This window comes from Pyrus communis, chromosome 13 (genome assembly GCF_041283825.1).
Source record: "Pyrus communis isolate YQ-2024b chromosome 13, ASM4128382v1, whole genome shotgun sequence".
Taxonomy (NCBI): domain Eukaryota; kingdom Viridiplantae; phylum Streptophyta; class Magnoliopsida; order Rosales; family Rosaceae; genus Pyrus; species Pyrus communis.
The window spans coordinates 15843444-15860076 of NC_142577.1; the positions used below are offsets into that span (position 1 = coordinate 15843444).

Below are 16633 nucleotides of genomic sequence, written 5' to 3' on the forward strand. Positions count from 1 at the left end.
ACATTGGTAAGGGATAAAGTTTGCTATGTGCTTATATGGTCTTGGGTTGCTCCATATATTGTCAATTGGTTTTATGGTAGAACCTCAATTTCACCATGGTATAAGAGCGGGTTATCCTCGTGTGAAGCCAAATGGCCACACGCGCTCCACGTCACCTAGTTGTTGTCCACGTGTAGGCTTGAAAATCTGCCACACGTGCGGGGGCGTGTTGAGAGTTGTCCCACATCGGTGAGAGACAAGGTTTGCTATGCACTTATATGGTCTTGGGCTACCCCTCATATTGCCAATTAGTTTTACGGTGGAATCCCAATTTCATCAAGAACTGCATCTCCATAAGAAACCTGAGGAACAACGACCGAGTCGCTTCTCGAGGACTCAATTACATCCCTCCTCACATTCCTTTTTGACTGAGATAGACTACTAAGGAGAAATCCCCGCTTTCTTTCCCCCTCTCAGAATTTCAGACAGTAACTCCTCCATTCTTCTCCAGCTGAAGAAATTACTTCCTTTGGGAACGATGATATTCCTGACAAGCCCATCACTCTCTGTTTTGGACAGAACAAGGAAAATCCCGGTCTTGTTGTTGAATCTTTCGACCCAAAACTGGTAACTACCTTATCTTCATTTGTAAGTCAACAACCGATATAAGAGAATCGGATGTTAAGCATACCTAGGATTAGAATATGCATATTCTTTTATATTCCTTCTGTTGACTGACTTAAGATTCGTGAGACTTGGCCTTTTGGAATTCATTTGTATTAATGAGTTTGTTTTTTTTGCATTAGCTTTCCTAAAGAGTACAAATTTGATATCTCAAAACTGGAGCCATTGGCGGCAAAGGTGAGCAGCGCATAGATTGGTTTCTTATAGATTAATCTCCCTGTAGATATTCAATGATTGCTAAGTTTGCCTCTCTTCGACGGCTAATTTATAAATAAATAAAAAATAAAAAATAAATTGTGTTCCAGCCTCATTCTCCAGATAATCGTGCTTTAGCAAGAGATGCAAAGATGTGAAAATTGACAGAGTATTTATCGGTTCATGTACTGGTGGAAAAACAGAGGATTTTATGGCTGCAGCCAGAGTTTTTCTAGCATCAGTAAGGAGTCAAATCTCTGTCACATTACTTTTGGGATATTGTTTACATATGCTGACTTCATTAGAAATTTGAAAGTTTTTTTTTTTTTTGGAAGTTCTCTTTTCTTGGTTTAAGCTTAAAGATTTAATTCCTTTGCTGCAGGGGAAAAAGGTCAAAGTTCCCACATTTCTTGTGCCTGCTACCCAAAGGGTTTGTTAAGCTACAGAATTAAGTGCTTATGTGGCAGCATCCGTGGATATAAATTCATCAAGCCATTTATGAAATGCATGATAAATGAAATCTTGTTTTTTGAATATTCTTAAATTTGTAGGTTTGGATGGACGTGTATAGTCTCTCAGTACCAGGGTCTGGTGGCAAGACTTGCTCTCAGATATTTGAGGAAGCTGAATGCGACACACCTGCAAGTCCCAGTTGCGGTGCTTGCCTGGGTGGTCCGAAAGACACGTATGCTCGCTTAAATGAGCCTCAGGCAAGTACATCCTTTTCTGCAATACATCCAGAAGGATCTAATGTGCTCTCATGTCTTGGGGCAGCTGGACCTCATGCATTGTTGCATTTCACTATATCGTTGTCTTCGATAGAATTAGGACTGACTTCCCTGCCTTTGGGGGTTTCATAACCCCGTTTGCAGATAACCTTGTTGCAAGGAGAACATCTTGGTTTTTATTTCAATTGTATTGAAAATAAATACCGGTAGATTATTAACCATCTTGTCTTTGCAGGTATGCGTCTCAACAACAAACAGGAACTTCCCAGGCCGAATGGGTCACAAGGAAGGCCAGATATATCTCGCTTCCCCCTATACGGCTGCTGCGTCTGCTTTGACTGGTTACGTCACCGACCCGAGAGAGTTTTTGCAGTAGGCAGTTCTATCATTACAATCTGATCAGTGTATGTCATCTTTATATTCTGCAACTAAATGTTGCTAGATAGCAGAGATTACGGAATAATGGGTGTAACATCCATCCTGCAAGGTTTTGTCTTGTATATGTCGGGTAGCTGCCGTACGTATTGTATGTGTAATCGTTAGAGCATGTTAGAATGTATTTAAAATCATGATTTTATTTTAGGAAATTCTTGCATACAACTAAGCTAAATCCTTGAGCAAATTCTTTGAAATCTCATGAGTCTGAACTATGTGAAGGGATTTTGAACTTGAGTGCAAAAAGGAGGCAGGCACTACTCTAATCAATTTGACTACGTTTCAAGTCTGTGACGACTTAAGTAAATTGAATGCGGTCAAAACCCTCATAAAGTGATTGCGTCATTCCGCACTAATAATGTGAAGCCATATGTCTTAACTTTTTTACATGACACATTATTCGCACTAATAATGTGAAGCCATATATGTCTTGACTAATAATGGTATCTTTGAGAAGTCTTTCCCTAGTGAAATGAATTGTGTCCCAAGCAACGCATTGCCCTAAGTCAGGAAGTTTCCCTCCAAACAAGGGACTTGTGGAAAGGGCACCTTGTCCCTCCAAACACAGGTCAAGAGACCAAATCAGAGAGTTTGTAGAACTACTACAGCTTTACCACAAAGGCCAGACCAGTTAGGATTATGACAGTATTGACCCCAAGAAAACAGAAAAATAATTATGACAATCAGAAGATCGGGGTCCCTCCTCCGTTGTCATTTGTACCAGTTTGCAGTTGTAGAGCAGGTAATTGAGTTTTTTTTACCATGGAGCCGGATCCCCTGGATCATTTGGAACTGAGCCCACACATCAAATGATCCGGACCATTGAAATTTGATCTAACGACTACAATTATTATAACTTTTAATAAGACCTCTTGTTTGTAATCATTGGATCAAATTTCAATGGTCCGGATCATTTTATGAGTAAGCTCAGTTCCAAATGATCCGAAGGGGATCTGGTTCCTTTTACCAGATTCAAAATTCAAGTTAAAACTAGGGGCAAAAGCACAGTAAATAAAAAGAAAGTAAAAAAGTGCTGATTAACCAAAACAACCGAAATAAATAATTAAAAAATAATAAAACCAGACAAGCTTCTTTTGCAGCAAAACTCAGCACTCTCCTCTCTAGATATGAAGTGAAATGCTCCAATATTTACAGTACGAGAAGGCAGCAGCAGCATGTAGCGGAATATGCAGGCCTGTATGCTAGCACTATGTAACAGCCTGTGGAAGCCGATCTTCGCACTCTTTGTCTCATTGAATTTCTACTTCTTTCTGTTATCAAACTGTAGGTTTCCTTCATTCGTCTTACCAGACTTAAAAATAATGCGCAGCAGTGCCTTCTCTAGATAGGTTTGTTTCTTTGTCTCTCGCTCCTTTCTTGAAATCTTGGCGCTGCAAATAAATATGATTAATCGGCCTTAGACAGAGATCTTCATAATCTCATAGGAGTGCAAAACACCGACAACTGAAACTCGGAGGGCAAAATGTAAGCTTGATGGATTCAAATTTACGTACCAAGACCATTAGCCTCAGATGTCCTCATGATCCGAAGCCTTTTCACTGAGCCGAGGAACATCCTGAAATGCCACAAAAATTGCAAACATACTTATTAATAACAACTCAGGCGATATCAATTATATATGAAGTACATTGCTCCACGTACAATCACAATCCCTACATCTTTATGTTATTAGGTTTTCCATGCTCTTCTTTTTAACAAAACTAATATTAGTGGTAGTAGCAGCATACCCCCAAGGAACATCTCCGACAAGCATCCAATCTCCCTCTTTATCTTCATATGTGAGCACAAATTCGGAGGATCCGTCCAGAAGCTTCGAGGGTTTCTTTGCTTGTTCCGTGTCTCCACCTAACATGAGCACAAAATTATTGTCACACACGGGGAACAAATTGGCCAAGTCAAACGGGCCATGATTGAGAACCAACTATACATCCTAATCGGAACTCATAAGCTTATAAAGTAATTAATTGAGCAACAAATAAGGTCCTCTATCAAATTTTTCCAAAGGCAAAGGAAGACAACTAACCAATGGTTGTAGTGGGGCTGATAAACATTTCCTCGAGTGTTTGAGCCAAAGTCTCATAGCAAGAGTGAGCATTCAAATCCACTTTCCTCCCGATTGGAATTCCATCCATGTTCACCTTCACAAATCCGAGATGCCCCTTCTCTTTCACAGTTGTCTTACTACCGACATTGATCTTCTTCTTCGAAGTGTCCTTCGATTTCTCTCCAACGGCCGTATCATCTTCAGCCCTTGCAGTCTTTGCTTGGTTAACCAAGCTGTTCATCCTCGCAGCACTTATAGGTGGCCATCCCACAACCTGACTGCTTTCAGAATACAATATACAAAAATCAACGATCCAAAACATGCAGGAATTCCAAAAATACGGAAACAGAGTATTCATATTATTTCTCAGAGTAACAATACATTCAAGTATTCAACATGGTATTAACTAGTATTGCAATGTAATGGATATTAAAAACATAAAACAATAAATTTAAATACATATTTAGGATTTGATATAAAAAAAAATAAAAAAATAACCCATAAATAGATAAAAAAAACTGTATGAAATGTTAAAAAGACAGACTTGTACAGGAAATTTCTCACTTTCCATCAGTTTTCTCGGCAACCAAATACAAGATAGGCATCAACTTTGTGAATATTCTCTCACCTTACAGCAGTGGGAGAGCCACCCTCTTGGGGAGCAGAGTCAGCAGCTCTCTTAGTCCCAGAAACAGCAACAGCAGCAGAAGCATTGGGTCTGTGAGAGAACCTAGAAGCAGCTGAAGAGGCGCCGTGAGAGACCACCATGGAAGGAAAGTCCTTGGCAGTCAAGATTCTACCACGCTCACCCCATGCACATGGGTTGCTGAGCTTCCCTCCGCCACCAAGGCTGAGGCCCAGCTCAAGCTCTGCCTCAGCAGGGTAAGAGGTTGCCTCGGAGGACATCCCCACATAGTCTTGCTCCACCGCCACCACCTCCGCCTTTGACATTGTAGACTCGTTCGATGAGACCCCAGAAGACCCACCTCCACCACCAAGCAACCCAAGTGTGGCTTCCATCAAGCTGATCAAGAGAGAGAGAGGGTTGAAGAAATTGTGGGTTTCACAGAGAGAGAGAGAGAGAGAGAGAGAGAGAGAGAGAGAGGATGTGGGATTTTGTTTGTTTGTTTGTTATGACTTATGAGCGTCAAATAGAATCGAACGGACCACAAGGGAGGGAGGACTGAGGAGGAGCAGGGGAAGGCAAAAGCAGAGGAAAGGGGAGGGTGGGGGAGCAGGAGGGTGGGAAGGGGTAGGCGGTGGAGAGAGTGATGATGATGGGGTCCATGTGTCTGCTGGTGCGCCTTGCACTATCACCAGTCACTACCCACCCTCATTTTTTTAATAGACATGATTCGTATCTTTCAAGGATCTGTTTCTCTGTGTTGGGTCTTACTGTTGTTACTAAAACAAACAAAATTGGTTATTTGGCTAGAAAATGATGTTCTCCGAATTCCTTCCACTTAATCTTTATGATTTATAAATCTGAATCGTTGAATTTGATTAAATGGATAAATTTATTATAATTTTAAATGGAATCTCATGTTTGTAACCGTTGAATCGAATTTCAAAGATTCGAATTTATGGGTCATGAGTCTTAGGTGAAGGGGATACGAGAGGATCCCTTTCCATGAGGCCAATTGATTATGACTTATTTTTTTTCTTTTTTTTCATCAGTGTTTGAAAGAATTTTGTGTGCACTAAAACTATTGAAATAAACAATATTATTTACATTAAGAAAAATTAGAGGGAATTTAGCCTCACAATAGGATAGTAATAATATGATTCAAATTCGCATTTGACGATAATCAAACTTAAGACCTCTCACTTACAAGTAAATAAGAATATCACTATCACTAGACTGTAGTAATAAGTGACGAGACTTAATGTATTAATATATGCTATAAAATTGATAGGGTACAAAGTTAATATATCTTACTTTTATAATATTGTAATAAAAAAAGGTTTTTTTAATTAAAATGATCATTAAAATTAACATAATTCCTCGCTTTAGTATCTGACAATTAAAATCGATAGAAGTGGTCTATAAAATTGTCTAGCGTAAAATAGTTTGGTTCTTCCGGGAAAAATATGTCAATATTTTTGCAATAAAGTAGGGTTGAGATGGAGAATCAAAAATATAAAATTTTATGTTGGGTTCTTTGTGTTTCTCTAATTACAAAGATTATGTTTTGCTTTCATGCTCATTTGTGTGGTATGATAAGGTTTAGAAGAAGAAAAAAATGAATTAATGAAGATAATTAAAACAAGTGTGGTGGTATAATATGATGAAAAGGATGGAAATGATACAAGTTGCTAGCAAGTATGATGGTATTTTCAACTTTTTGGTCTTGGTATGATGGTTAATGATAATATTAAACTTTGGCTTGTCGGACCTTTTAGCTTGGACAATGAGGAAAAAAGGGATTTTAGTTCTGTATACAGAAAAATTATGCTGGTAATAGTGCTAGTTCTTGGGATGTCAGATTTGCATTTTTTTTCTTTTTCTTTTTTTTTTTTTTGGGGTAAAATTTGTTTTTCTTAATTAAGTATTTTTATTAGCAACATAGCCCTCTCCCACCAGTTTTCTTTGTTTTTTTTATTTAATTTCAACCAAATAATGTTTGCGTTTTGATCAACTGGAAATTCTTTACATAATAGTATTACAATTGAACAAAGGACTCACGCAAAAGTTATCTCAATAGTAAAAATCAAATTCATCGTAAATATAATAATATTTATGTTTATGTGAGTTGAACATGATACTTAAGTAAATGCTTTCTAACTAGCTTTTTATGTGGTGATATTTATCTCCCAATGTTATAGAATGTCTCAAGTTTGACTTTCCATTTTCTAGTTGATAGATTATTTTTTCATCTCATTGTGGTTTTTGTTTTGTTTTTGTTTTGTCAAACAATATTACAGGGGAAGCGAGGGGGATATTTGAACACAAAGCCTCAAATGTAAAGAAAAACGCTTATAATGAATTGAGACACAAATCCGTTTGTTGTTTCAATGATTGTTATGAGTAAATGTCACATTTCTTTGTATGTTTTACTTTATAAATCTAGAGGAAACACTTATAAGTGCAGTGAGAGGGACTGTTTAGGTAATGGGCAAACAAACATTCAAATCTGTGGTTACCAAATACCACAATGGAAGACCATCACTAATTCACCATTAATTTGATCTTAGGTGTCTCTTAGCTTTGCTTTAATTAATAGTATTAGTTAAAGCATTAGGGTTAAAGTCTAAAGGTTGAGTCTTTTTGCAAGAAAAAGAATTATTCTGTTCTTATTTATCTATGCACCCTTTATATGTATGTTTCTCCTTGGGTGCTGTCTACTATTGGTAAGACAAAGGGCACAAAACCTTGTTTTAGAAAGTTGGGACCTAAAGAGAGATGCACTGGCAGTGGATAGTGGGCCTTTCAGTAAAGCTGAGAAAATAACAAATTAATTATTAATAAAACCAAATTATTTAGTTATTTACAATTCAAAATTATGGAATTAGGATCCACTTCTCAAGAATTTGTTGGGGGTAGAGATAGTCTATTCAATTGATTTGTTTATGAAAGAAAGGTACTAAGAAATAAGTCAATGTTGCATTAGTTTACCCTATGCCTTCATTTTGACAATGACAATGAAGTAAACATTTTTTTAAGAGGAAAAATCTTGGATGTAACCTGTTGTTTTTTTTTTTTTTTTGAAAAGCACCTGTTGTTTTATTTATGTCTCTATTTTATATGATGTGAAAATCAGTTACACAGTACGATCTGTATTTCCTAATGATTCTTACGATTAGTTTGGTATCGTTGTGTTTTAAAGAAACTGTTTTTGTTGTGTTATAAGAATAAGCAGTTGTGAAATAAAGTAATAAAGAGTTTGATAAATTATAGTTATAAAAGTGTCTTTAGTAAAAAAGAAAACAATGTTATAATGATTGGTAAATTTTTATGTAAAACAATTGTAACTATGTTAAATAACCAAAATGAACATAGAATGGATGTGGGTATTAATTTAAAGGAAAACTAATAAAAATGACTTGAAAACTTTGAATTTGAAGTATAAGGACAAAAAAAAAGGGTAAAGTGAATGGTACTAGGATTGATTTTTTAGTGTAAAAATGTGATTTTTTATTAAACTTTACCCAGTTTCCGACGAGTTTTCTAGTTTTCCTGCGAACCAGTCACATTTCAGGCTATTTTCCTACCATCTCTAGCAATCATTGGCCTTCCAAATGGGTATAATCTTATTCTACACTTTCCTATCTTCATTTTGATATATTATGAGTCGAATTTGGTTAAAAAACGTGAGTTAAGAAGCTTTGAAAATTGCCCAAACTTTAGGTCAAGAGCTTCGGAACACATAACAGAGTGACCAAAATAATGGATGGTGAACAATTTCTGAGATCATTTCTATTGATTTTCAATATCAAAGACCAAAATGATGTGTTAAGCAAATCTCATGAATCGTTTTGGCTAAAAAGCCTAGATATAATTCCTGACTTGTAGGCTATTGAGCTGGGCCTAGAGTATTATAACCTCTGTATAAACCTTCGGCCCCAGCAAAAGCCTAGATACACGATATATTACTTCCTGCTGAGTAGTTGTATACAAATAGGAGTTCTGCAGAAGATTCATTGGTGTTCATCAACTCCTTCTGTTTGCATCGATTTCAATGGATGCCCCCAACTTCTGCATCATGTTAATTAGTCTTCATTCATGTGTATTTTAGTTTTAGTTATTCAACCATGTAAGGTTCACATCATTGTGTTTGAAGACCAAGTAGCTAGCAGAAAAATTAAAGACCCAAGTTCTTTGTGATTTTCCAACCCCTATTTTAATCTTGCCAAATAGATGTTACTTGCATTGCGGTTTAATAATATCCATCTCTACACTTGGATAACGAGTTTGATATCTATTTATTACGGATGACTCATTGTGTAATTTAGTCCGACAACTTAATTTGAACCATATGCTTTCAAATTTCACTTAACCTTAAGGCTACGTTTGGTATGAGGGAAGAGAGTGGGGAAACGAAAAAGTTGCATTTTCCATAGTTGGTAAGTCTAAGCTTGAAAAATAATTTTTGAGTCGTCAAAAAATGAGAAGAAAATGATTTTTCATTGTTAATAAATATGGAAAGGAAATTTTGCATTTCGCTTCCTCTGAAAAAAGATACGCAGCCCAACCCCGGAGACCATAGCTGCTACTTTGACGGCAATACCATGTTCAAGTAGTAGAGGATAGGCGAGAAGTTGTGGGCGATAAGGGGAGAAATAATTTTTATAAAAAAAACATGCGTACAAAAATAGAAGAAAAGAAGTCGGATTAATGTCCAAAGGTTAAAAAACTGTGGGACAAGTCGACAAAGTGGGAGCCATGTCACGTGCCTATACTACTGAACTGCATTCAACTTAGCGTCACGTAAGCCGACAGAGTACGCGGCTGACCGGGGGACCTGTGGAACCACTGGACAATAACACCCCAGCCCCTTTAGCTTTTCATTTTGCAATTTTAGTCCGAGACAGCTATACACTTTCTGCAAGTCGCTTACTTTACCCCACGCGCTACAGCGTCTATTCTTATAGCTATCATACATCTCATCAGGTTAATAGTTTTTGCGACCCGAGCATTTTTACTCGCCATTGTAATTATCATGCACTTAATTATTTGACATGTGTCATTTCGTTTATTTCTAATTAACTTTCACATTAAATGTTACTTTCTTAATTTTAAAAATAATTAACCAAGGTTATGTGAAATAACATGTGCCAGATGATTAAATATATGGTGAACATATACCAAAGTTTAGGATGGTGAGCAAAAATACTTCATTTTATGATTGAACTCACGAAATGGAGTAATGTGGGATGAAGGAAGAGTTCAGGTGATAAAATGAAACAAAATAGAGTGCAAGGATTAAAATGAGATTTTGTAAAGAGTACAAGTATCATCACTAAAAATAAGCCAAAATTTTGGTATGGTTTGGTGTGTACCATACCCTATGTCAAAATTTTGATATGCGGTCAAAGATTCATCAGACATGGCAAAGAAGCAACGTAGTCTGCCCTAAGATAATCGGGCTTTTATGCCATTAAGAGACCATGGGCCCTCCGGGTTGCTCATGGTACAGGTCATGAGCGATCCAGGCCTACCATGACATATATTATGGGTTCTTTGAACCACCTATCATATGTCCTGCCATTGGGCCACACCTGGTCCAATGGCATCAGGGTACCAACTCTCTAGAGTCTCCTTTTGGGTGTTCAGCACGATTACGCTCTTACCAACAAGGACCTTCAAAATTGCTAGCTGACATGACTGTGAAGACTGACCTGCAATCTCCTTTTCAACCCGCCTGTTAAGGTTTTTCCCTATAAATAGCTATGTCAAACAGAAGAAACGGTAATTGTCACTTACTACTTAAAACACTCTCAAGTTCTCTATTCTCTCTACAACTTTTCTGAATTAGGCATTGGAGGCCCTTTGACGGACACCCTTCTCCTTTTTAAGGGTGTTCGTCAACTAGGCTAACAGTGTTTGTTCTCTTGTAGATGAAATTTTGTCTAATCAACCGTGTACAAATTTGCATCCACAAAATTTGAATGAAATAACTAATAAATTGACTACTGACTCAATGTGATGAGGTGTTTATATATGTAAAAGTGACTCTTCAAAATAGTGGTGTTTTTCTTTGAAGAGCCAACAGTTGTATCTTTTAAATTTAAGGGCAAAAGTTGCACCCTTTCCCTTGTTCTTGAATAGTCATAGCTCATCAAATATAATTTCCCTTCAAATAAAATAATTTATTATATTTTAAATTAAAATTTTCAACATAGATATGGGAAGTATAAGGGAGATAAGATCGAAGAAGAAGGGTAGTGGGAAGGAGAGGAAGAAATAAAGAAGTATGAATTGAAAGTGAAAACAACTTAAATTAGTTTTTAAGCTTTTAATTTTCAGTTTGTGTACCTTTTCTTACATACTTCATCTAACATACAATCATTTCTTTTGCAAATATCCTTTCCCCGTATTTCAAGTACAAAAAATTAAAAATTAAAAACGAAATAGTTATCAAACAAACCTTAAATATTTCAATTTCAAGATACATGTATTTTAAACGAATCTCACTATTGTATATTTACCTATTTCCATTTAGTGGTGGTAATGAGCATGTACAACATACCAAATATCTAGTAGTTAATTAGCCATCAAGATCAACATAGTTGAGACTAATATTCAAATACCATTTCTTGTATAGTATGGTTGTTGTTTCAAATTGAATGTATGATTACTATTCTAAAAATCAGCATACGTGGTGTCTATGTGCTAGATGGTTGGTTGCAACTGAGATTTAGGCCAAAATGTTCATTAAAATAAGATGGGAATTAATTTGCCACCTAAGCGCTATCTAGGCGGTGATTCACTGCTTTTTGAATTTATTATAATTAACTAATTCATCGAAAGAGTTCTCTGGGTAACTTACCAAAAAGAAATCATACGACATCTCATGCTGCATCGCTTCTCTTCTCTATGTCTCTTTGAAGCATGTACAATGATGCTCTCTCTGTGCCATCTCCTGAAATTGCCGTGTCACCATGCCACTATCTTGCTCTTTGCATGCGCCTCGACAATGAAAATTTTGAAGAAAGAGAGATGTGCAATTGTGATTTGCAGACTGCAGTTGTAAAGAAAATGGCGGCTTATGTTTTTTGTAGGGTATTTTGGATTTTTTAGTCATGTGTCATATATATATTGGGAGCACCTCAAAATGGTGAAGCATTCAAAATACCGTAAATTTCCCATCAAGAATTTCAAAAATTACAATTAAATTAAAAGGAGTTAAAGTAATTCAACACATTTTAATTTTGAATGAATTTAAAATTTAAAACTTTAGAAAACAAAATAACAAAACAAAAAACCTACACCATAGTGGGTGGTTGATGTTGACTTCCAATTTATATTCGAATAAATGTTTTAATAAAATATATATAAATTAAAACACTTAAATTTCATTTAAAAAAAAAAACACTTATGCGTGTGACAATTAGTCTTTTCTTTTAAAACCAGCCCCATTTTTATCTTAATGACAAACCAAGTGCCAAAAATGGCTTAAAGTTAAACATATAGGCTCTAGAATTTTACTCATATACTTAAACTTCATAGTATACACTTATATATAATAATTACTATTATAATTAAAATAAAAATTCCGCCTAGGTTCTTTCTAGGCCCTTAGGGGCAAGACCCATGTCTGACCTGTCACCTGAGTAACACCTAACATCTTTTAAAATCTTGTGCATGACAGCAATAATTTACCTATTTAGTAAAACAAATCTGGGTATGTTGACCCTAAAAATAACAAGACCTACGTGGCGCGCATGCCGATTAATTGTTAAGGTAACTATGTACTTCTTGCAAATGTGAGAATGCCAACTCGAGACCACGCTCGGTTGAGCGAGTAGAATAGATGTGGTGGTGGTGGTGTCAAATGTGCTGCTCACTTTTGCACCTGAACAACTGCCACTGAGAAAGGTACACCTCTCGGCCTAGGGCTCTAGAAACTAAAGACAATGTTGCTTAATACAGTGCGAAGTTTATGATCTTTTGCACCAAGTTCGGCAACTTCAACTATATTCATGACAATCTAAATGCCCTGAATCAGTATTGTATTGGTAAAGATAAGCAAAGGAGATGAATGACTTTATGGTGAAAGTGGTTTAGCCGTCTAAATGCCGAATTATGAAGTGCATCTGGGAGTAGCCAATCATAGAACACCTCACATCAATAGGGAGCTAATGAAGTGACCTCTTTAAGTGAAAGAATTGAAAAGTCTTCGCCAATCGAGACTTGGATAGATAACCAACCAACCAGAAGTAGTGACGTTTTGCTCATAATTGTCTGATTATACAGCTCTAGTGCTGTTAATTCAATTGAAGATGTTGCCGATTGTCAACACAGTGTTATTTATCCAACTGAAGATGTGTTGACATGAGGGTTAGGATAATTAGGATTTTTCTTAGGGCTGTGAGAATGATTTGGCATAGAGCGAGGTTTTTCATGTTTAATGTTTTGAGTAGTTGAGTTGAAGAGGACTTCTCACGTTGCAAAACCACTTCTATTTACAATTTAGATTCCGTGATAATCAGATTTAACGAGGTAGAGTCTTGATAGGGCTATGCCTACTTGACACTCACCTGGATATCCTCCGACTTTATCTCATTAATCCCATTTTTAGCCGAAACTCAATCTCTATTTAGTCCCGTCTTCTTCAACTTGAAGTAGGACTTTGAACCTAATCTCTTTATTCACTTAGTTCATTCTTCCCTGACCAAACATAGGTTCTTATCCTTAGAATAATTCAAATCTTATCCAAACCCATCCTGATCTTTAACAATCATTACTCAACTAGGACTCGACTGAGCCACGCCTGAGCATGACCATTCAATAATTCTACTTTCATTTTGGACTCGGTTTAATTCACTTTTATAGGTTGAGGGCCAACTGGCCTGAGAAATTAACCTTGGGCTTAAAGTCAAGGCTTTCTAATTCAACATATCATTTTCTCAGCCAAAAACTTGTATTGCAGACCCAAATAGATACATAATTTGAAGGAAGAAAAAAAAAAAAACAAATCAACAGTTTGGACTTGAGTAAAATATGTATCAAACCTTTAATGCTTCAAGCCTTACTCCAACAAAACCGTCCAAAAAAAGAATATGATTTTTTTTTTTTTTGTTACAAGGGCGCAAAGCAAAAATGAAAAGAAACTAGAAAATAATCTGATGCAAGTCAGTTCACTAGTGCATTTATTGAATCATTAGGATAAAATGAATGACTATAACAAATGAGAAGAACTTAACAACAGCCATTAGTAGCTCCTAATAATAGCCAGGGCGTTTTGGACATTTTTTGTGGATTACTTTCTTTATGTAATTTTTAGTTTTTTTGTCATTTTAAGTTTATTGCGTTTCTAATTTCTAAATGTATGTTACAAAATGGTTATAAAAATCATTTCTTTCTGTAAGATGAGGGAGTCGGACGTTTTTGTTGGTGAATGAAATATTCAAAGAGATTTCTATCTCATATTTGTGTCTTTCTCTTGTTTAAGAGTCTGTTGCTTTGTTCTTTCTAGTGTCTATGTTGTAGGCTGGTACTAGAACCAAAGTTTATAGGGTTTTCAGGCCTCTCATCGCATTAAGAGATAGTGGACCCTACCTATCAATCCTATCTATCATTTTATTTTGTTTCTATCCGTTGCACCCTGCATCAGTTAGTATAAGAGCGTAAACTCAATCCAAGGGTAACGCTATATTCAGCATGTCATAGATGCCATTAGATGAAGATCTAAATATGGACCTTTCTCCAATATTTGATCATTGCTTGGATATTTCATATCCAATATGTTGTGAAAATCCTTTAGGTGATTGTCTCTTAAATCTTGATCTTCCTTCGAAGTTTGATCATTCTCCATATGGTACTTATCACATTTGATGTCAAAGTTCTTGTGTGGTTTAACGAAATGTTGACATGGAATCTTGTCTGATTATTAAAAATGCTGATTACAAAGAATTTTTGAAGTTGGAGTTTCATGATTTCATTGGAAACTTTTGGATACGTTGATTTAATTGGGGTCGATGTCTTCTACTTCATAATTTTCAAAGTTTTGGTTGATATTATAAATCAAATGAAGAAGGAGAATGTCAAGGTTGCAAGGTATGCTATTAAGGGTGCTTTTCACACTTCAGTAGTCAATATTAAATGCTCTAACTATCTATTTGTTTGGACCGGCAGAGTTCAATTTTATCGCTCCAAATCAGATGATGATCCGAATTCGAGGACGAATTCTCTCCAACCTAGCGAGAATGATGTACGCCAAAGACTAAAGGCGTTATTACATAAAATTACTGGTAGCTGGGATTTAAGTTTTATAATATAATACATGCATTTTTGGAGTTATAATGCATGTATCTTGCTTTAAATTTATGGCTAATGAAATTCCTAGGTTAATGACATTTTATGAAATCATTTAGTTTTTTAGGAGTTATATTGCAAGCCTTTATTTTATTTATTTATTTTTTTATGTATTTCCATATTTTTCACTTTAAGTTGTAAGCCTATAAATACTTCTATTTGTAAAGAAGAAGGGGAGAAGTTGTTTGAATTATCATATTGATATTTGAGTTGTAAACTCGTTTTTATGTGCTTTTCTCTTGTTTAAGAGTTTGCATCTTCATTCTTTCTAGTGTCTACATTGTTGGCTGGTACTAGATCCAAAGTTCTTAGGATTTTCAGGTCTCTCCTCGCACTAGGAGATAGTGGACCCTATCTATCTATCTTACCTATCCATCCTTTTTATCCTAATTTTCTGTTCTCATTTCATTTTATTCGTTTTTATCCGCTGCACCCTGCATCAGTTGGTTATCAAAGCCCTAATTGATTCTTTGGTTATTCTGTTGTTGTTGTTAGGTTTTTATAAAATCGATAATTTAGTCTATTGGAGTTCTCTACTAATTTATGATGAGTATGATGAAGATTACATGCTTGTGATTAAAGTAGCTAATGAAATTTAATTTACTCTGCAAATCAAAGCTCATTGTGTTGTCGATTGGGATTCTACTCTGATTCTGCATGAATGCAATGGTGATGAAGATTTGGGTTCAATGGTTGAGGTACTTGCGGTAAAATCTGTTCTACATTTCTATAACTTTTATGATTATGTTTGGGAATCGTTCATTGCTTGTCACGCTACAAAATTTTACTTGGAGAAAAGAAATTTTTCACATTGTTCGAATTATGTCTATACTTTTCAAAGTCTAAAATATCAAGATGTTTGCTGGAAATTGTATGTGCACTCAAATGCAATTTATGTCATCAAGAAAAGTTTAAATTCCAAATGGAACATGACAAAGTGGAGAAGAATGAAATTATTTTGAATTTTGTACTATTTGGATATGTTGATGCATGCTGAATTTCTGGTTCTTAATTAGCTATTATGGCAGGTACTTGTTGGGTATTTGAAAGACAGAGGAAGACCAAACAGAACTCGAGGACAAGTTTATTCGAGAAGAACAAATTATGTGTTCCATAAAGTGTTTCTTTTTATAGGGAATCGACTTTCTATACCTGAGTTTAGTTTGAGGCTGCAGATCATAAAAGAGTTACATAGCGATGACCCCGTTGGAAGGGACAAAACCTTTACACTAGTGTTTTTTTTTCTTCTCATTTATGGCCTGCCATGCGCAAAGAGGTATATTGTTTTGTGGAACAATGTCGAATCTGTCAAGTTTCTAAAGGCAAGGCAACGAATGCTGCTTTGTACATGCCATTACCCATTCAATCATAACCATAGGTGTACATGAGCATGGATTTTGTTTTGGGTTTGCCTCGTACTCAACATGGTGTAGACTCAATTTTTGTTGTGGGGGATCAATTTTCCAAAATGGCTTACCTTATTGCCTGCAAGAAGACAACGGATGCTTTAGAAGTTGCTAAGCTATTCTTTTGCGAAGTCTACTAACTTCTTGGATTACCAAGTTCAAT

General features: G+C 35.9%; 1 protein-coding gene and 1 pseudogene across 3 annotated transcripts; one reads left to right on the plus strand and one right to left on the minus strand.

The window, feature by feature from the left end:
• Positions 1–517: 517 nt before the first annotated feature.
• On the plus strand, positions 518–1962 carry LOC137736094 (3-isopropylmalate dehydratase large subunit, chloroplastic-like; annotated as a pseudogene). Its single transcript, XR_015955254.1, has 6 exons — positions 518–606; positions 786–840; positions 969–1099; positions 1241–1288; positions 1410–1709; positions 1822–1962. The product of XR_015955254.1 is annotated as a 3-isopropylmalate dehydratase large subunit, chloroplastic-like (transcript).
• A 1096-nt stretch (positions 1963–3058) lies between these two features.
• On the minus strand, positions 3059–5480 carry LOC137738230 (auxin-responsive protein IAA12). 2 transcript variants are annotated; one of them, XM_088682243.1, is made up of 6 exons: positions 4785–5255; positions 4715–4754; positions 4066–4364; positions 3770–3887; positions 3536–3597; positions 3059–3412 (listed from the first exon to the last, which is right to left on the minus strand). In XM_088682243.1, exons 1-6 carry the CDS (start codon positions 5104–5106, stop codon positions 3363–3365), a joined length of 891 nt encoding a protein of 296 aa, XP_088538369.1. In that variant the 5' UTR covers positions 5107–5255; the 3' UTR covers positions 3059–3362. The 2 variants fall into 2 exon arrangements, with proteins under 2 accessions (XP_088538369.1, XP_068333962.2); XM_068477861.2 differs by having other exon boundaries at positions 4715–5480.
• Positions 5481–16633: the final 11153 nt, after the last annotated feature.